Source organism: Siphateles boraxobius, unplaced genomic scaffold, assembly GCF_051911475.1.
Source record: "Siphateles boraxobius isolate OS27281-9 unplaced genomic scaffold, OSU_SipBor_1 55, whole genome shotgun sequence".
Classification (NCBI taxonomy): domain Eukaryota; kingdom Metazoa; phylum Chordata; class Actinopteri; order Cypriniformes; family Leuciscidae; genus Siphateles; species Siphateles boraxobius.
In genome coordinates this window covers 11,906,047-11,928,511 of record NW_027509181.1, presented here as the reverse complement: position 1 = coordinate 11,928,511, position 22,465 = coordinate 11,906,047, and the positions used below count along the sequence as shown (strand labels likewise).

Below are 22,465 nucleotides of genomic sequence, written 5' to 3'. Positions count from 1 at the left end.
CAGCCAGTCGTCGATGTAGTTCAGAATACGTATGCCCTGAAGCCTGAGAGGGGCTAGAGCTGCATCCACGCATTTCGTGAACGTGCGGGGTGATAAAGCTAGACCGAAAGGAAGAACCCGATATTGGTATTCTTTGCCCCCGAAAGAAAACCTTAGGAACTTCCTGTGCTGAGGGAGGATGGAGATATGGAAGTAGGCGTCCTTCAGATCTATCGTGACAAACCAGTCCTCGGATCTGATTTGAGTCGCGATCTGTTTGAGTGTCAGCATCTTGAACTTGAGTTTCTGTACTGAACGATTCAACAGACGAAGATCTAAAATGGGACGCAACCCCCCATCCTTTTTTGGAACAATGAAATAACGGCTGTAAAAACCCGACTCTCTGTCGGGTGAGTACACCTGTTCTATAGCTTCCTTTGCTAACAGGGCCTTTACCTCTAGCTCCATTACCAGAGCCTGCTCGGGATGCACTACTGTGGGCAGCACCCCGTTGTAACGAGGAGGACGAGAACCAAACTGGATTCTGTATCCTTTCTCTACAATCTGCAGGACCCAATGAGAAATATTCGGCAGAAGCTTCCACGCTGCCAGAAAATTTACTAAGGGAACCAGCCTCTCGAGGCTGGTCTCTGGTGTTATCGAGACAGCCAATTCCGGAGCCTGAAACATAATGGCAGGAACTACCTGAACTGGCCGCTCTAAGGCCCCCCTCAGAGGGCGCGAAACCGATGCTGTGCCGCAGCATAGCATCAGCGACTCGCTGGAGACCGCTGCGCCCTGAAGCACCGAGGGTGGCAGGGTTGGCAGAACGGTCTCGTGAGGACCCCGAAATGGAACGGGCACCGTAAAATGAGGTGTACACCGCTCCACTTCGGTCGGGGCTGTCCTCACAGGCCTGATGCGTGAACATCAGGACCTTTTTTTTTTAACCGAAGTCTTCTTCGCCTGAAGAACGGTCCTCAGATCCGGCTTCGACTTAGAAGACTTCGGTTGAGAGGGTTGCGTCTGTCTCCAGTCTCTACGTGGAGGTGCACGAGATGCAACACTCTCTTTCTGATGCACACGATATGATGAGCTCGACGGCTGGGGCTGCTCACGCCCAGCAGCCCCAGGGGGCTGGACCCGGCGAGGGATAAACTTTTTAAAAACGTCCGCTTGTTTTTTTGACTCCTGAAATCTCTCGACGACCGCGTGGACTGCGTCGCCGAAGACACCAGAAGGTTCAAGCGGAGCATCTAATAAAAAAGCTCGATCTTTTTCTTTAATTTCAGACAGATTCAACCATAAATGTCTCTCAGTAGCTACCAAGGCTGCCATAGACCGCCCAATTGCTCTGGCGGTCTCCTTAGTAGCCCTGAGAGAAAGATCGGTAGCCCGACGAAGTTCACGAATATCGTCATGACTGACTCCCTCACTACTATCCAGATCCCCCAGCAGGTCAGCTTGATAAGCCTGGAGCACTGCCATAGTATGCAGACATGCTCCAGCTTGACCTGCTGCCGTATAAGCTTTGCCCACTAACACCGAAGTGGCTTTAAGCGGTCTAGTGGGCAAAGCCGAGGCTTTCAGAGACGATGCGGGACCAGGGGAAAGATAACTGGCTAAATTCTCTTCCGCCTGGGGCATCGCCTCATAACCATACTCTTTCAGCCCTCTTATTCTCGAATAAGTGTTAACATGAGGGCTGAAAAGACGTGATGAGTATGGTTTATTCCACGATTTAGAAATCTCATTGTGCAAATCGGGAAAAAATGGAAGCCCTCGTGGTGGAGATAATGTGGTTGAAGATAAAAAGCGCTCATCTAATTTGCTTTTAGGACGAGCGCCCTTATTCTCAGATGGCCATTCAATATTTAACTTCTCTACAGCCCGCGACATAACATCCACCAGCTCATCATATGCTGAGGAAATAAATTGTGAATCCCTTTCCCCCATGTGTGTGCTTACACTCTCCACACTCATCACATCAACCTCCTCAGAGGAAGAGCAACAAAGTAGTGGAGGGCTCTCTCCCCGGGCGAAAGAAACCGCAGAGCGTGCTTCCGACACCGGGGAGAGAGCGCTGGATCTCTCGGGTAAGGAAGGAGAAAGAGCCCTCGGACCCGTCTCCAACCCCTCCGAAAGATCCTTTTGCGATCCCCAGGAATGCATTCTCCGCGCCGCCTCAGCAGACGCGGGTCCTGATCCCTGTGGATCGCGAGCCTGCCCACTCACTTTATCAAAGAGTGACAGGCGAGAGCGGAGCATGCGAAGCGGTAACATCTCACAATGCTGGCACTCAGCCCCCTCGAAGGCTGAGACCGCATGCTCCACTCCCAAACAAACGACACAAAGCTCGTGTGTGTCCCCACCCGTTAAATAACGCGGGCAGGGAGAAACACACTGTTTGTACACTTGTTTAGTTTCCATCCTTTTCCGCAACAGACAACAGTAAATAGACAGAGACAAAATGACACAGATCGCTTGCTGAGACACAGAAGCTAATGCCGCGTTTCACCGGGTGAGCCTTTATCCCTTCCTGGTCATGACGTCACCCGCCCGTGACGCTCATTCTTTCCATTGGACTAGTTGACATTGATGCTCAGACGCATGCACGCTGGGGGCGTTCCCAAAGCGTCAAGTGACGCATCGCGAGTTCCCTCGAAAGGGAACTGTTTTATTGTATCTCTACAAACACTGTCCAGAATATTGCGAACTTTATTAAATTTTAAAATTAAAAAAATACAGGCTTTGAAAAGTTTTCTCACCACTGCAATATGCTTAGTTTGTGGAATATTGCCATAATTAAATACAATAAATGACAAACCAGAACCTGAGATCAGCAGTACTTGAAAAGAGGAATTCTGAAGTAAAAAAAAAAACACAACATCAAATGATCACAGTCACAAGACAAATGAAAAAAATAATGAAACAAATCTTACCTGTGCTGAAGTGTTATAATATCTCACATTATCCCAAGTACAAACAAAAACCGAGTCTGCAGTGAAATTGTTTTGAGGAAAATATTGACGTATATCATTTGTGGCTCGCTGTAGTACTCGCACACCACTGAATTCTTGGAAGTAATAGTCACTGTTGTCAATATCTGTCCATAGTGGAGCAACAAAGTCTGTGTTTGGGTAAGCAGGAAAAGTCCGAAGACTTGAACGAAATAATCGCCGTTTGAAAGTAAGAAATCCATTTTTGTAAACCTAAATGGGTTTGAAGTAACAGACAAATACTTTTAATGGCTTGTGATAAATTGCTTACATTTTTTTTTTAATTAAAAATGCATAAAAGAGTGTCCTCACATATATATAGCTGTATGTGAGCCCGAGGTAAGAAAACGGTGTCTGCAAATAGAGATTGACAGGAAATCCATAAAATCCAAATACATAATACTGTTGAAGTTTGTGTGCATTCCTGAATGGATAGAACAGTCCTGAAAGCATACACATTTATTTTTCAGCATTTTATTTTATTTGCCACTCCCAGCAGTTCTCAACATATTAATTGTTCAATAAATTGTTCTACATGTTTTGAACACATATAAACAACACAATAAACAACTGTCCTCTGGTTTCCTTTCATCGTAACTTCTGCTCTCTCTCCACTACATGCTTTTCCTTTGTGGTCTCGGCATCCCCCCCACCCCCCCCCACCCCCCCCCCCCCCCCCCCTTTACAAAAAATGATTACATTAAAACCATACAACAAATCAAACACGGCTTATTCAAAAGCTAAAGAAAATAAATACGTTTTTAAATAAGACTTAAAAGTGGCAATTGTTGGAGCTGACCTCACGTGGAATGGGAGACTACTCCAGAGTTTGGGACCTATATTGCACCACGGAAAAAGCACAATCTCCTTTCAATTTAAAATTACAACGAGGGATCTTTAAAAGCTGTTGATCTGAAGACCTGAGAACTCTAGAAGGAGAGTATGGAATAATAAGATCACTGAAGTACTGGGGGGCAAGGCCTGATAGGGCCTTGTAGACAAACAGGAGAACTTTAAAAATCAATACTGAATTTCACAGGAAGCCAATGTAAGGATTGCAGTACATAAAAATCTTCTCTGCATTTCTTCTCTAGCTGGTTTCATAATCTAGTTGTCTCATAAACCTGGCATTGTGTACTACAACGATTGTTGGCTCTTTGATACATTCTATGTTCCCCTTTTGTAAATCGCTTTGGATAAAAGCATCTGCTAAATGCATAAATGTAAATGAAAATTTAACATGATATGCAATAAATGCCATGCATTTGTTTTATTATCAAATTACTGTACCATTGTGTTCTGATGCAGTGTCAGTTCGAAAAATCCATCGACCCATGACTTTAACATTGCTTGTGTATGACAGGTTTGTGGTGTCAGAAACAGGAATTGAAAAGAAATCAGTTGAATCACTTGTGTCATATCCAGACTGTCAATAACAGGACAAAAAGTTCAGTTACATTTATCATAGTTATAATTTATTTAGATTTCAGTGTCTTTCTCAAATTACTTTACCATAACATGATCTCTGGCCGGGGCAATATGGCCATAATGCATGAGTGTGAATGACATGTTTTTGCCAGACACCAAAACCACTTGAAAGGTTGACTCCTGGAAGATAAAGGGAGTTACTACATAAATACAGAGAACATGGGATTCTGTTTCCTTATCACAAATTTATGTGCAAGAAACTGCTGCTATTTCAATTTAACCAAAAAGAGACTTACTGTCCGCCTGTATCCATAGTATGGTACTTTATCCCAAGTTGCAATGAAAACCCATGAGGCAGAGAAGTTCAAGTTGGGGTAAAACTGGTTTATATCTCTAGAGGCCCGATTCAAGAGATGACCATCTGTCACTTGTCGGTAAGAGATGGTTCCTTTACGTGTAATGTCAATGTCTGTCCACAGAGGAGCGATGATGTCTCTAGTAGAGTATGCAGGAAAATCATACGGATACCACTGGTAAAATGGTTCTTCAAAAGTCAAGTACCCTTTGTTATTCACCTGTTATGAGACAAGTGAAAGGTCAGTCATCTGGACTTTCAAGTAACATAAAAAGGGATAAGTTCACTTTGAAATTAATTTTGGTATGTTTTAGCTTACCTCAAGGGCATCCAAGATGTAGGTGTCTTTGTTTCCGCAGTAGTTTCAATTTTGATATTTTTAGGTCAAACCGTTCTTGTCTGTCAGTCATGCAGGTTTATGGTCTGTGCATGCTCTTTGAGATGGTGACCATAGACCTGCATTATATGACTGACAGACAAGAACGGTTTGACCTAAAAATATCAAAATTGAAACTACTGAGGAAACAAAGACACCTACATCTTGGATGCCCTTGAGGTAAGCTAAAACATACCAAAAATTACTTTCAAATTGAACTATCCCTTTAATGTGGAATATAATGCTACTCGTGTAGTTTCAATAAAACTAAGATAGTGTCAAATGTCATGAATGTGACAATCCTCCTTACGTATAGTTGATTATAAACAAGCCCAAAGTAGAGAAATGGCTGCTCTAGGGTGATCAGTGGAGAACTTCCAAAATCCTCAGCAGGGTTCTTTGTATCCTCATCTCCATATGGGTAAAAGATTCCTGCAATTGAAAAAGGAACATCTTAATATTAAATTATAAATTATTAGTGGTTATAATGGTTGAGTGTTTTAACAAATTCCAACTGCAAAAATCCCTAAATTAAAATTGTACAAAATGTATCAGGGATATTTTATGCATGGTTTTCCAACAGCTTACAGCAGCTTTATATTTATACTTATTACACTGGTCACAAACATTTTCTACTTCTTTTTGTAAGTTGTAATTGGTCTGATCTGATTAGATCATGGTTTCAAAAAAGTCATTGCACATAGTCAAAGGGTTACCCTCTTCAGGTCCACCATCAACACGGAATGCCCATCGTCCCGGGACATCGACATTGCTGGAGTTGGACAGCTTATTTACATCGGCCACAGGGATTGAGAAATAATTTGTTGAGTCTATTGTGCCATAGCCAGCCTGAGTGGAAAAATCTATAATCATCAAAAAAGATTTGCGGTGCAAAGTCCTTAATATTATCTTAGTAACAGAGTTCAGAGATATGGTTCTAATTCTTTTTAACCTGAAACCATTGATCCGTAGAGGAGATATTCCCGTAGTTCATCATGACAAAAGACAGAGAGCCACCAGAGACCAAAACAACTTGAAAAGATGAACTCTGCAACAGAAATAGAAAATTATCCTAATAGCTCATAGACAGTAATTCCATCTTTAAGCTTGATTAATTCTGCAGTAACTTAAATAAAAGCAATGTATCCTCCATTTATGTGCTTTAATAATCATCAGTTTTCCTCTTTCTTTCACCCAAATTATGGGTAGCGTAATTTCAGTGAAATTTGCGAGCAAAAAAATGTTCATTGTCTATTGTCAGTAGCGTAGCAAATGTATAAAGCATTGTTCACACAGAAGTGACTTTCAAACCGATATCACATCGAATTTGCGTGACCAACTTGAATTTGAGCAAAATAACTCTAGATCGCGGGGATTCCTGTTGGATTGACTGGAATTTGCCAGTGAAATTTAACAGAGCAATGGTTAAAAATGTGACCACATCTTTACTCGGTTAGTTTTACAACTATAGTTAAAGATTATTTGATTTTGGAGATATAATAATAATAATAATAATAATTCATTACATTTATATAGCGCTTTTTCTGGGACCTCAAAGCGCTTTACATAGAACGGGGGAATCTCCTCAACCACCACCAATGTGCAGCATCCACCTGGATGATGCGACGGCAGCCATATTGCGCCAGAACGCCCACCACACACCAGCTTACTGGTGGAGAGGAGACAGTATTGAAGCCAATCAGTATATATGGGGATGATAAGGAGGCCATGATGGACAGAGGCCAAGGGACAAATTTGGCCAGGATCCCGGGGTTAAACCCCTACGCTTTATCGAAGGACATCTTGGGATTTTTTATGACCACAGAGAGTCAGGACCTCGGTTTAACGTCTCATCCGGAGGATACATGTTGGCTTAACATAGGTTTACCTGCATTCTTAGAGAAATAAAAAGAAAGAAAACTAAACTTTATGTTTCAAATCAATCAACTTTAAAAAGACAGATGTCACCTGTTTGTGTTTATAGACACCAAAAGATATTGGAATTAAACATGTCAATATATCCCATCAAATACTTGCCTAAATGCTTAGAACACAAAAATTAAAAAAAATACTTTTCCATTAACATATAGACTGGCTTACAGATTGTGAGTTGTTATAGTATGGTACTTTATCCCAAGTAGCAATGAACAGCCATGAGGCAGTGAAGATCAGATTGGGAAAATACTGGTTTATGTTGTTTGAGGCTGCTAGTAAGAGTCCGCCTCTGGTGACCTGACGATAGGAGATGGTTCCAGTGACAGTGTGGTAAATGTCTGTCCATAGTGGGGCAATGATGTCTCTGTTGACTTGCGACAGTAAATAATCTGAAAGAGGCCCATCGAATGTCAAATGCCCGTTGTTATTAACCTGAAGCAAAGATACAACAATATTATAAGAGATTAAAATTATTACAAATTATATAACATTAAAAAAAATTACAAAAAAAGCCATGTAGGACTGGGAAGGATTGAACGACTGAGCTTAAGGTGATAGTTTCCCAAAAATGAAAATGATGTCATTAATTACTCACCCTCATGTCATTTCAAACCCATAAGACTTCCGATCATCTTCGAACACAAATGAAGATCATTAAAGAATAAATTCATTCTGTTCATCATATAAAGCTGTCGTGTCTCTTCAGAAAATTTTGGACTAAACCACTCAATTTATTATGGATTAGTTTTACAGAAGTTTCAAAGTGTCAGTTGTGTAGCTGTCAATGGAGGGACAGAAAGCTCACAGATTTCATCAAAAATATCTTAATTTGTGTTCCGAAGATGAACGAAAGTCTTACGGGTTTAGAACGACTAGAGGGTGGGTAATTAATGACAGAATTTTCATTTTTGGCTGAACTTACTCTTTAAATTACTCCTCAAAGGTCTTGACAATTTTGACTATATCCAAAAATCACAAATCATAATTTTGAAATAATCTGTGGAATTGATGTATACATTTAATTATACCAATATCAATAATCATAAAAACAATAATATTCCATTTTATTCATCTTTTACACAATTCACGTTGATTACATTTCTTAACTGTTTTAAATGATTTTTTTTCCAACATCAAACTTCAGAAAAGAATAGCAGAAAATACCCAAATTGAGTTTTGCAAAGCTTGTTGCATCACTACCAAAAAAGACTTGAGGCTGTAACTACAGAGGTGCTTCAAACAAGTACTGTGTGTTAAGGGTCTTAATACTTATGTTAGTGTGATATTTCAGTTTGTTCATTTTAATAAATGTAATGAATTATCACAAATTTTTTGTCATTATGGGGTATGGATTGAAGTCTGACTACTTCACTCATACATACACTCATGCATACACAGAATTTATGAAGACAGTATTCTTACATAAGTCTGTTGATATACACGTCCAAAATATACAAAGCGTTTTTCTAAAAATGCTATTGGAGAGCTTCCATCATCTTCAGAGGGATTCACTATGTCTTGATTTCCAAATGGGTAGAAAAGGCCTGAAGCTATAAAATATTGAGGAAAAAACAGAACAGAATTCCATGATTATGATATAGGGAATGTAATGTCACATTTTGTTACATGGAAAGAACTGGCACTTTCGGTCTGTTTACTGGATACTACACATTTTTCAGAGGTTGGGGTGCACAGGTCTAATCAGTCTGCCAGGAAACAATATGCTTGCAAAAAAATACTTGGCTGATAAAATTAGATACTAAGTAAATAAATAAGATATTTTTAAGTGCACATATTTATGATGTCTGATTTTTTAAGTTTACCTGCTCCTAAATATCATGTTTAAAATAAATAAATAAATAATAATAATAAAAACAATAATATTTGTTATATATATATATATATATATATACACACACACTTAACAAAATTAAAAACGCAACACTTTTGTTTTTGCCCCCATTTTTCATGAGCTGAACTCAAAGATGTAAGACTTTTTCTATGTATGTAAAAGGCCTATTTCTCTCAAATATTGTTCACAGTCTAAATCTGTGTTAGTGAGCACTTCTTTGCTGAGATAATCCATCCACCTCACAGGTGTGGCATATCAAGATGCTGATTAGACAGCATGATTATTGCACAGGTGTGCCTTAGGCTGGCCACAATAAAAGGCCACTCTAAAATGTGCAGTTTTACTGTATTGTGGGGGGTCCGAAAACCAGTCAGTATCTGGAGTGACCACCATTTGTCTCACGCAGTGTAACACATCTCCTTCGCATAGAGTTGATCAGATTGTGGCCTGTGGAATGTTGGTCCACTCCTCTTCAATGGCTGTGTGAAGTTGCTGGATACTGGCAGGACCTGGAACTGCCGATATACGCCGATCCAGAGCATCCCAAACATGCTCAATGGGTGACATGTGCGGTGAGTATGCTGTATATATAGCATGCTGGGATGTTTTCAGCTTCCAGGAATTGTGTACAGTCCTTGAAACACGGGGCCGTGCATTATCATGCTGCATCATGAGGTGATGGTTGTGGATGAATGGCACAACAATGGGCCTCAGGATCTCGTCACGGTATCTCTGTGCATTCAAAATGCCATCAATAAAATGCACCTGTGTTCGTTGTCCATAACATACGCCTGCCCATACCATAATCCCACCGCCGTTATGGGCCACTCGATCCACAACTTTGACATCAGCAAACCGCTCACCCACACGACGCCATACCGGTGCCTGCCATCTGCCCTGTACAGTGAAAACTGAGATTCATCCATGAAGAGAACACCTCTCCAAAGTGCCAGACGCCTTCGAATGTGAGCATTTGCCCACTCAAGTCGGTTACGACGACGAACTGCAGTCAGGTCGAGACCCCGATGAGAACGACGAGCATGCAGATGAGCTTCCCTGAGACGGTTTCTGAAAGTTTGTGCAGAAATTCTTTGGTTATGCAAACCGATTGTTGCAGCAGCTGTCCGGGTGGCTGGTCTCAGACGATCTTGGAGGTGAAGATACTGGATGTGGAGGTCCTGGGCTGGTGTGGTTACACGTGGTCTGCGGTTGTGAGGGCGGTTGGATGTACTGCCAAATTCTCTGAAACGCCTTTGGAGACGGCTTATGGTAGAGAAATGAACATTCAATTCACGGCAACAGCTCAGGTGGACATTTCTGCATTCAGCATGCCAACAGCATCTCTCAAAACTTGCGACATCTGTGGCATTGTGCTGTGTGATAAAACTGCACATTTTAAAGTGTCCTTTTATTGTGGCCAGCCTAAGGCACACCTGTGCAATAATCATGCGGTCTAATCAGCATCTTGATATGCCACACCTGTGAGGTGGATGGATTATCTCGGCAAAGGAGAAGTGCTCACTAACACAGATTTAGACAGATTTGTGAACAATATTTGAGAGAAATAGGCCTTTTGTGTACATAGAAAAAGTCTTAGATCTTTGAGTTTAGCTCATGAAAAATGGGGGCAAAAACAAAAGTGTTGTGTTTATAATTTTGTTCAGTGTGTATATGTGTGTGTGTGTGTGTGTGTGTGTGTGTGTGTGTGTGTGTGTGTGTGTGTGTGTGTGTGTGTGTGTGTGTGTGTGTGTGTGTGTGTGTGTATAAACCCTACCCAAGTTTAATAAATGCAGTAAAAGTATTGTTCTATTTCTTGCTAGCAATTACATTTACTTATGTCCAAAACCATGTTTTTACTCTACCTGTATCTTCTCCATAGCACAGGAAGCTGGTGTCCTTATCTTCACCATCAGATTTAAAAGTCACGAATCCAATGTCTGATCCATTAACATTTTCCAAGATCCAGTTATGGAATTCGGATACTCTAGCATAACTGTCAGGACCAAATCCAGTGAAGCAAGAAATCCCCCAATTAGTGACACCAGCTAAGATCCATACAGAATCCTGCTTACACTGTAATGGACCACCAGAATCTCCCTAAAAAATGAAAAAGAGATAATTTAATTCATACTATTAAAATGTTCATTTTAATATGGAACCGATGTTGTCTGAAGAAAGCTTAACTTAAATGAAGATAAAACATGTGTTATTTAATATATTAAATTACAATAAAGTGATATTAAAGCTACACTGTGTGATTTTTACCCCCATCTAGCGGTGAAAAGGTATATGACCATCCAGTGAATATTAGTTTCTGTTCCTCTCAATTCCGATTTCGTTTTAACTCCTACGGTGGCCAATGTAGTCCAAGATTCTAGCCTTATGCACAGCCTACCATGATATAATTAGCCAAGCAACAATAAAACTTCCAATATACACAAATAGGCTTAATTAACGTTACCTGTCAAGAAGAAAGCAGGCAACGTCGGCGTCCTTTTTAAAATCGTTGCTCGTCATGAGCTCTTTCCATCTTGGAAAGGCCACTCGAATATTTACTTTTGTCTTGTTGATTTGCCTGTTGCGTTGCCGTCTTAATTCTCTTTTTCGCTTCCTTGGCGACTCTGATACGTATCCTCGAGAATAAGAGTGCTCCTCCATCAGCAACAGACTTTCAAAAAGGCTTTCAGGTTTTTATATATCAGTCTCAAGCAATCCCCCTCTTGACATTCGACACGGTGCCATCGAGTGTTAAAACGCGAAAGGCGAAGCTTGAATTAACGGGTATGTCCCTCTTTGGCTAATGTACTTTCAAGATGGAGGGGCAACATGGCGACCGACATTAGAACCCCTTACCCGTATGTATTTTCAATGGCATATTATACACTCACGAGAATACTTTATTGCTTGAACGAAGTAAATATAGGCTACATTAATGAGCACATATATTTTTGAAAGAACTAAGTGTTTTTTATCTAAGAATAAACTAAAAAAGTTACACAGTGTAGCTTTAAGGTACAATATGACCATGCTGAAACTGCTTCATAGCTGTGCATGTTAAAGAAAACGAAAGTGAAGGAAAGTGTCACATTCAAGAATTCAACAATGTTGTGGGAACTGTTGTAACTTACATAACATGCTCCTTTGCCTGTCTCTCCTGCAGCACAGATCATTGTTGGAGTGATTGTTATGTCCCAAAATGGAATGTCTTGAAACCTGCAGTCACACTCCTTATTACCAACCACTTTCATCTTCACTTCCTGCAGAGTTCCAGAATTGGGCTCTAATTGTCATATCAAGAAAACAAGCTTTTAAGACATTCTGATGAAAATATGAACACTTTATGATTCACTCTCAATACAGATTAAAAGATAATTATAAAATACATGTTAAATTTAATCTCTTACCATTAAAAGATAAAGGCTGAGTGAATTTCTCATTTAATGGATACCCGAAACTCCATGAAAAATGTCAAATGCTCACAATCTTTTTAAACTTTTGATGGACATATGCAGTCCATGAACGAAAGGCGTTTTTCTTATGCATAAAATGGAATTAACTGAATTTATTTCCTGAAGTCAGTTTTGTGCATTAAATTAAGTGCAATCTTTACATTTCTGTTAACAAAATGCGACTTTTGACTTTTGCGTATGATATGCAGGAAATGTGTAAATGCATTTTGATAATTGTAATTCATTCAGTCTGAAATTAGCCATATTCATGTGCTGAGTTTAAATATGACAGAAAATTCTGAGCTTTTATGTTTCTAAGCTGATGAGGTCAGCAATGGTAGGGAAAGTGCTCAATAAATCTGAGATAAATCTTATCAGGTAATAAAAATTAAATAATGTATTCATAAATGTTACATACAATTTTTGTATGATGTGAATTGAAATGAATGAATATGAATATGAAATGAAAAATATAGAAATTAATTCTAGATAATTTACAATATTGTATTTAGAATCAATAAGATGATTAAGGTAAGAAGCAAGACGTTTTTAAATCAATGGGGTGAGAAGAGGACGAAGGGAGCAATATCATAGTTAAGAAAAATGTTTAAATTTAATGCATATTTTAATCATAATAGATTTTAAGTTGATGCCGTAATCTTTATGTAAACCTATGTTGTATCCTATTTTGTCCGTAATGCCTGAAGAAAAGCTGGACTTTGGTATTAGTACAGTACTTTTTAATCTTCTGCTTTTAACTAGGAGACATCCTAGCTTTCCATTACGGTGTAATGTCAGGTTACTGTATTTGGGTCCTAATTAGAAGTATAAGGAAAATAAAGTGTCCCAATTTATCAGTACAACTAGTAAGGTTGACAATGTAATGTGGTACAATGACAAGTACTTAATTTTTTCATCTGGTTACATAAATCCAGATTAAATGTAGTTAAATGAGTGCAAATTAATGATCATTACCTTCAAAGCTGTTTTGTCTCCATCCAGTGGACCAGCAGGTGGTGCCAGTGTAAAAGACACTGTCATTAGCAGCCAGGCAGATTGGGCTGATGTAGCTGGTAAAGTTCACTGGCTCACTCAATCTCAGCAAGGCGATGTCATTGGTCAGCTGTGAAGGGTTATAGTCTGGATGTGTAATGATGGATTGGACTCCTCGACTCACCTCGTTTGGGTTAAAGACTGAAATGTTTTGGCTTTGTCTGCCCAGATAAACAGTCCAGTAACTGTCTGAGGGTCTGAATGTGGAAGAAAAGACTCAGTGTTAGCTCTGAGAATAACAACTGCAAATTCACATTAAATCTTATTAATCAAATTATTTAATTTATATACATCTATTTTGTGTTCTTACGAGAAGTAAACGCAATGAGCCGCAGTGAGCACCCATTCGTGGCTGATGAGGGACCCTTCACAGATGTAATATTCATAAATGTGTAGACGGACCTGCCAAGGCCAGTTCCCTGCAGGTGCATCCTCACCTCCCACAATACTAGTGTTCAGTGAGGAAACCCCACAACCCTGTGCTGAAGGGAACAGTAAGAACTGTAAATAATTCACCAAATTTGAGATTTTTGTTTTATAGTTTAAACACATTACTTTTATAGCTTTTCTTGTGTCACCTATAACGAGTAAAAGGAGAGGTCGTTAAACAGTCAAACACTGTTCAAGATGAATCACATGACTTCACAACCTAGTTGTTGCAGAATTTGTGCACATTTCAATATTTTTAAACATTAGTGTATAAATATAAGTATTTTGTAAGGATACTCCAATTGATTTGGCATGAATAAGCCGAAAATCACTTGAATCCAGCTGTAGCTTGTGTTTGCTCCACCAAAAGACTCGTCCACTTGAAAACATAGACCTCTAATTTAACAGTTTTCTCGTCAGTGTTTAAAAAAAAAAAAGTTTTTGTTGTTGTTGTTGTTGTTGTTTTTTTTCTTTTTCTTTTTTCTAAGTTGACAGCATTTTTTTTTTTAATCATTTTCACAAAACTTTCATGGGCCCCAAACATTTTTTTTTTTCAAAACTTAAACCTGCAGTCCTGCAGTCCATCCTTTTTTCGGTTAAAAATGATCCAAAATAAATTGAGCAAGTACATAACCAGCCAGTGTTCAAAACTATCTGCGTGTCTTTGCTCGATTCTAAACGGTAAGCTTGTAATAATGTTTTAATTCCATTTGTACTGGTGGATTTCCTTGGGAAATTCGAGCATGTCTTTGCGTCATTACGCCACATCTGTACACATAAAGAAGGTGTCCCGGCTAGTAGGCTATAGTGCGCGTCAGGATGTTGGAGGTGTAGATTTATAGCCTTTTCTCACAGACACTTGATATAATTCAACTAATCAATTTGATGGCAGATCCAGAAAGGTTAAAAAGACAATCACCAATGACAACTGGAGATTCACCCGTTGTAAAATGCAAAAGACTTCGGACTTCGGAGTGGCTACAAAAAAAAAGAGACTGCAACCGGGCCCATGCGAAAACAAGGATAAATATCGGAAGGGCTTTTGAAAGGGAGCAGCGTTTTAAAGGGGTTAAAAGCGGACGCAGGATTCTCCTGGACAGATAAGACATAAGTGATCGTTAGATTTAATCAGCACGATTTATTGCAATGCTTTTTTCCCCCACAGAAGTGGATGTTACTTAATTGTTCAGATGACATTTTCCAGTGAAAATTCCTATGTTGGTCATACTTCCAAAAAGTAGAATCTGTGATTCCGAGTGCCAGTATCCACACCGCGCAGTGACTGACAGCCGCACATTCTCCTCAAAAGATTGGATTCATCCGTACTGTGCCGCGCCGAGGCACAACCCACGTAAAGTTGATTCCGCGAATAACTGCAATTGCAGATTTCGAACAGAGATGGCGACAAAGAGGAAAAACTACTGACTGCAGCTTTAAATGTGGGTTTGATTCATAAAAAAAGCAACATTTTGAACAAAAAGCTGAGAAAATTGTGTTTTTTTGTGAAAGACTACAATGTGCTTAAGCAATGCTTTTATCGCTTGTTTCTTTTTTGCTTGTGTTTTGATCTGGAGATACTGTACTCTTTTAGGAGATGTGTAATAGCGTCCCCTACCATATCACAGTGAAAACATGGATATCCGGAAAATTCCATCAATGGCGGGAAAAGAGTTAAATATAAATGGTTAACTCGTGGATGTGTTCAGCAAAAAATATTTTTCTGGGTTTCTAGACTAAATCACAAAGTGTGTTGGAAATTTTTATGCATCACGTGTTTACACCGAAAGCGACAGTTGATGCATTGTGTCGCGCCGCAGTGCAACAGCTTGAGGCTGTCTACACTAGATGCGACAAAGCGACCATTGCAATTCCATTTGTTCTTTGTGTCAGAAGTAAAGCGTTTGCTTGAAGTGCGTCAGGAATAGAACGGGGTAGTTTAGTGTAGTTTAGTTCAGTTAAGTTCAGTTTACTGTCGGAAATTTGACTACATCCAAGACTTATTATTATAATGGGTTCTATTTGCTTTTGTTGCGTTGTGCCACTCTCGCGTGGTGTAGACGGGTAATTTTTTTTAAATAAAATTAAAATAAATATTGGGATTAAACCAAATAAATGAATTAATTGAATGATATAAATTAAACATTGATTAAATTAAATAAAATCATACATCGACATTGAGTACCCAGAAAAGCACTATTTAAATGTAACAAATTATTAATATTATTAATTATCTAACTAAAAACTTAAAATAAATAGTAGAATAAATTTAATGTACTGCAACATAATAAAAACGGAACATTTTCCAAATAATAGTTTATGCATATTTATAATATAAATTTTGAGTTTACCAATTTTTTACAGTTTTGGTGATTTAGAGCGTTGGACTGCTTCTCCTAATTATTTTCAGGAGAGGGTTGGATTAACTGAAATTAATGTTTTGCCCTGGGTAAAACGAAAACAAAATAGAACATAACAGACCATACTCCAACTGAGGAGGGAGTTGGAGCTCTCTGGAGGAGGACCGGAACAGGTGAATGGCTGGAGACAAGCGCAGGTGACAGTGGGAGAAACCAGGGTGGCGATGATGGTGGGAAGAGACAGGGGGAAGCCAGGAGCAGGAGTAGCCTGGTGGGGACCCAGAGCGCAGCAGGACGATGGCCCACAGTGGAGTCGAAGGAGGAAGGAGCCATGGTGGAGCCTTGGCTGTCGACACCAGGGGGGCGATGGACCGAGATGGAGTGATGGAAGTGGAGCCCTGGGCGCAGATGGAGAACAGATGGGATCGAGCGACACAGATGGCCCTGGAGGCCTAGGCTGAGCCGCAGTGACGAGCTTCCAAGGTGAAGCCAGGGTGCCAAAGGTAAGAGGTGGAACCGGTGGGAAGGCGGAGCAAGACGGAGCCAAAGGGGTGGAGAGACAGAGACCAGAGGATTGTTCGGAAGTATGTGGCGCATGCAGAGTGACGTCTGACCAAGCAGAGCCGGAGGGATGAGGGAGCCTGGTGGAGCAGAGGGAGGGAGGAGCCAAGGGGGAATTGATAGGTCGACGGGCCAGTGACGGGATCAGCGGCTGGAGGCGGAGTCAGGGGATCCTCTTTACTGGGCGGAGCTGGAGACTGGAAGAACCACAGTAAATCCACACAGGGAAGAGGTGTCAGAGGAAGAGCCAAATCCAATTTTTGTGTATATCCGATTGAAATCTGATCAGAATTAGCTAATGTGAACAGCAAAATGTTGTATTTGGCGTATTCCTACCAACGCAACATCATTCCCATGTAAACCAATGCAGATATTCCGGATAACGAAAGAGCTGCATGGACACACAAATCAGATCTGAACAGTTCCGATACACAATGTGGACATTAATAATTTTAGATAAGATTCCAATCGGATACATAAATAATCGGATTTTGACTGACAGTGTGAACGTAGTCTTTGAGCTGGAGGGACCAGCTGGGGCACAGAAGACTTTGTGCTGGACTCGTTCTTTTTCTATTTGTAGCTTCGTGGTGTTTTAAAAGCGTATGGGGTTCTCTGGGGCACAAAATTATTTTCCCATCCACAGTCTGATATTTACTGGAATAAACTGATGTTTGCTTCCAGGAATCAAAATCATCATATTATTCATTTTGTTCATTGATTATATTGTACCACAACAGAAACTTTCAGATCAAAAGATTCTCTTCACCAAAAACTAGAAATTGCACATTTTTACATACAGTACGGCATGGTCTTGTGAAGGGGTTCTTGGACATTGCATAGATAGAATTACCTATGCAGAAGTTGCACATTTAACTTGGAATATGACATAAAGCATTTAGTAAAACACTGTTTCCATCCCTTGTGTTCAAGAAAACAAACTTGTTACTTCCTGTGAAATTGGCACAAAATATCTGTAATAAAAAGGAAAGTTGCTGCAATTGGGGAAGACACTGTGGCTCTTTTTTCCGTAAATGACTTGCGAGTGTGCAGACGAAACGCAATAACAACCGCTGTCATGTTATCTTGTGTTCGGATGCTGGTGTTTGAAACACTCCTGGGAGGTTGTTACAAAAGCATTTTTTGATAACAGACTTTGACTAACAGACTTTCTCAGGCGTTTCATAACGACCAAACCAACATTTGAGATGCTGTGTTGTGTGTTTTTAGAATTACATTTTAGAGTTCACATGTTTTCCACCTACTGAGAGTAAGCTCACCATACCTGTGCAAAACACTTCAATGCTATGCATCGCGATGCGGACGAATCTGAATCGATTCACAAATGTCAAAAATCAAATTTCTGAATGTCTTTTTTTTTTTTTCTAACCACGTAATATTGACATAACTCAAAAGGCGGAACTCTGAAGCACAGCGCCCGGACAGTCTGTGGCGTGCCTCTTCGTTAAAAACTAGCGAATGGAAAATAGCCTTAATTTCATTGTGGACTATTTTGTATTTTTGTATTGTTTTCCCATCAATATTCTGTAAACAGATCTGTTATACGTAGGTTCTGCCCTCCACAGTCACAGTGTGTATCAGTGCAATGCCAGTCACAAAAAGTTACATTTTGACTGTGCTTTCTGCAGATGTTCATTTACTTTTTTTGTACAAGCTGTTTTTGACTGTGGTATACAACAACAATTTTAAGTCATAAGTCTTTATTATTTAGTTGTGTATAAGAGCAGCTTTGTATGTTACTAATTATTCAGAATATGCGAAAGTCCACAAGCATTATGTTTGTATGAGAGCTGCTGGTACATAATTCTATATTTTTGAACGAATGTTTGTTTTTTGAATTTTATTTATTTATTTTTGTCTGAAGGATTATATTGCTCATTGCACATAACAGGAGGATGTTGGATAGAAGTCTATTATTTTATGTTAGAGATTCAGAATATGTTGAAGTTTGTATTCATTTACTACATGTATGCTGCTAGTAGAATTACATCACTAATATGAGAATTTGAATATACACCCCAAATGTTTCCATAGTATTACATGAAGATGCATATTAGCATGCAAAAATGTTGCAATGCAAAAGGTCTCTGTTTACCTGTCCACAGCACAGGATGGAAAATACTGGGGAGGAAAATGTTCAATTCAATAAAAAATAAACAAAAGTTTACACAGAACAAACGTAGTCGTAGTGATATGCTAAAATAATGTGTGTGGTGTTGAATGACTTAACGCATGATTGAACAAAACATTACAATTAGAAGTTAAAACTTTAGTAACACTTCACAGTAAGATTTTCATTTCTTAACATTAATCATATTAGTTAACAAACTGCCAATAAACCATACTTCCAAGGTATTAATCTTAGTCGAGGTTAATCTCAACATTTAATACTACTAATAAAGTTGAACTAAATAAAAATAAGAAATGCTGCCTTGGCTAGCTGAAATAAAATAAGTTTAAGTTTTTTATTTTATTTCAGTTCAAGCGACAAAAATGCTTTTTATGGTTTTAGATTTACTTTCAGTTAAAGAATGACTCTGTTGTTCAGTCAGTAATGAGGTTATTTGCATCCGTGGAAAAAGCAGCACTTGTTCTTCCTCATCTCCCCTTTTTTCCTTCCAGGAACTATATATGATAATTAATCCTATATTTCCTCTGTACCCCTGCTGTTTCTGCAATGTGACCCTTACCTGTTTTCTGGATATTTGTATTTAATTCACATATATTTGCAACTGTGTCTGTAACATTTCATAAGGTTTCGTTAGTTTACATTAGTTAACTACTTTAGATAACATGAACTAAGAATGAACCATACTTCTACAGCATTTATTAATCTGAGTTAATGTTAATTTCAATGTTTACTAATACATTATTAAAATCAAAAGTTGTATTTGTTAACATAAGTTAATGCACCGTGAACTTGAACAACGAACAGTATTTTAGTAACTAACATGAACAAAGATGAATACATAACAAATGTTTTGCTCATTTTTAGTTCATGTTAGCTAAAATATTAACTAATGTTAACAAATGAGACCATATGCCACAAAGACACACTAAGCAATGCAAGGAAACGAGTGGAAATCCTTTTAATTATCAATTTCTTCAGTCTTGTCATATATGCTCCATTGACACAGAGGCCCTTTAAGCTTTTCTGAACTATATTTGACATTCATATATTGATTTTAAATGGAATATTTGTGTTCACTGCCAAAAGGAGTCACTTTGGACAAAATCATTTGCTAAATTAATACATTTAAATGATAAATATATATTCATAAATAGCCATTATGACTGCATATAGTGCTTCAAATAGTGATTTTTTTTTATAATTTTCTTCTCCTGGGTTTTAAATAAACTATAAGAGAACATCACTGGATATGATATATACCTGTAGTATTGAATACATCCCAATTAATCATGACTAGGTGTGCTTTTTCTGTCAGCGCAAAGGGTGGTAAATGTAGCCTATATTTGCATGGCACAAAATAACTCAGTACAAAACTCAGAAACTGAATTGGAATTTAAAAGCTTTCTCTGAATGCGCCACAGCCCTGCTATTCAGTTCAATAACTGCCAGTGTTGTAAGTTAATGTTTTAAAGCAAATCTTATCTCAAAAGCAAGCTAAGCATGGCTATTTTAAAGATAACATTTTTCCATATCTCTAAAAAGAATACTTCATAAATATGATAAAAACCACAATTTTTGCATTGTGCACAGCACAACCACAATTTGAAAGGCAAAAAAGGTGCAAGTCACGAAAAGGACAGTCATAACTGTCTGTGATCCAGTCACGTGTCACAGAAGCTAAACGTGCAGTCGGTTTTAGGCCTGGTGACCTTACAAAACAAAACATTGCACCAATTCATTTAGAATTATGGGACATATTTAATAGGACATCCCACTTTAGCTGAATGCTACTGTCCCATTTTATCTAACATGTTAAGGTAACTTGGGACAGCAACTAAACTTGATATTTTTTTAAAGATAGAACCAGGGGATAGAACGAAGAAACTTGCACATCATAGCATACAATTAAATAATGACATGAACAGATGTAATACAAATTTATATTGTAGATTGAATTACTGTTTGTATTAGAATTTAAACAGTAACACCATGTCCTAACCTGGTCCTAGAATCTTGAAATTAAACAAATGGAAACAACAATGTTCAAACAAACAAGTGTAATCTATGACAAATACTTTTTTAGTAACTCAAAGTGCCACCTTTATAAGTAGTGAGGCCAGTAAAATGTCTTCACTAGTTGTTGTCATAATATTTCACCAGGCTACATAAGTGAAGGCATTTGGTCTTCACAAGTACTGAAACATTACTTAATTAAAATGAGCTAAAGCAACACAACTGCTATTCATTTCATGCTAATTTAATTTCATATTGTCCCATATTTAAAACGGATGTTAAATTATCCATTTGAATTGGGATTACATGAATGTTTTTTTCTTGCATTAACCATTTCCCTTAAGTTCCCAGCATGCTTTGCATATAGCAAAACCTGCGCACACACACACACACACACACACACACACACACACACACACACACACACACACACACACACACACACACACACACACACACACACACACACACAAACACACACACACACACATATATATATATATATATATATATATATATATATATATACACATTATATATATATATATATATATATATATATATATATATATATATATATATATATATATATATATACACATTACAGTTGATGCTCTGGATGCTTCTGGGTTTGGTGGAGTTACTGGTGTGCATGTCTAGAGTCTATCTGGCAGCACATTTCCCACACCAAGTTATCAGTGGAGTTATTTCAGGTAGGTGTCTTCTTTTTTCGTAAGTGGGTCAATTACATAGAGTTTCCATTATGGAAAAAGAACATTTAAAAAACAAATTATAGTTCTTTAAAATGTGCTATTTGCATTTATGTTGGTTCAGTTGGTTATATATATATATATATATATATATATATATATATATATATATATATATATATATATATATATATATAGGGCCTATCATTTGATCACTTTGATGTATATACCTGTATGTATATATATATATATATATATATATATATATATATATATATATATATATATATATATAAAGACTCATCTTTATGCAGCTTAAAACGGCTATATTTAATATCCATGTGATATTTGACTAGAAAAAATCATTCCGTAAGCGAATGACATATTCTGACCACAAGATGGCGCCATTCGAATGCCAGGTCAATGCGATCGTACAATAATTTAGTTCACCCCTTAAGCAGTTAAAATATAAAGTGAAGTGTATTGCATTACATTTCTTGCATGAGTAGAACATTATCTTCAGAAATCAGCACTATTTTCACATATTTGACTCATCTCAAATGATATAGTGCAATACATAGGGGGTATTATTATTATTCTGATATATATTATTATTATTCTAATATATATTATTATTTTATAGTATTATAGTATTTATTATCATTTTAAATTTATTTCTGTTTATTTATTTATGGTCACAAAGCAGACCAGAAGCTGAAAATTATATTATTATCTGTAAAATTATCTGCATCTCTTTAAAAACCTGCAGCAGCATTAAGGGCAGAGAAAATAAATTAAAAGAATTATACACTAAACA

General features: G+C 38.1%; 1 protein-coding gene across 1 annotated transcript in view; it reads right to left on the bottom strand.

Moving 5' to 3' along the window:
* The window catches only part of LOC143714793 (uncharacterized), a 51,162-nt gene extending 37,617 nt beyond the window's left edge, over nt 1–13,545 (bottom strand). The window contains exons 1-14 of the mRNA XM_077206231.1: nt 13,349–13,545; nt 12,053–12,181; nt 10,787–11,021; nt 8,495–8,622; nt 7,238–7,504; nt 6,090–6,185; nt 5,854–5,986; nt 5,448–5,569; nt 4,703–4,981; nt 4,491–4,586; nt 4,269–4,404; nt 3,291–3,421; nt 2,922–3,191; nt 2,748–2,843 (exon numbers count right to left, since the gene is read on the bottom strand). Coding sequence (XP_077062346.1) covers nt 2,748–2,843; nt 2,922–3,191; nt 3,291–3,421; nt 4,269–4,404; nt 4,491–4,586; nt 4,703–4,981; nt 5,448–5,569; nt 5,854–5,986; nt 6,090–6,185; nt 7,238–7,504; nt 8,495–8,622; nt 10,787–11,021; nt 12,053–12,181; nt 13,349–13,414 — 2,184 coding nt within the window. The 5' untranslated portion in view covers nt 13,415–13,545. The remainder of the gene's footprint in view (nt 1–2,747; nt 2,844–2,921; nt 3,192–3,290; nt 3,422–4,268; nt 4,405–4,490; nt 4,587–4,702; nt 4,982–5,447; nt 5,570–5,853; nt 5,987–6,089; nt 6,186–7,237; nt 7,505–8,494; nt 8,623–10,786; nt 11,022–12,052; nt 12,182–13,348) is intronic.
* Nucleotides 13,546–22,465: the final 8,920 nt, after the last annotated feature.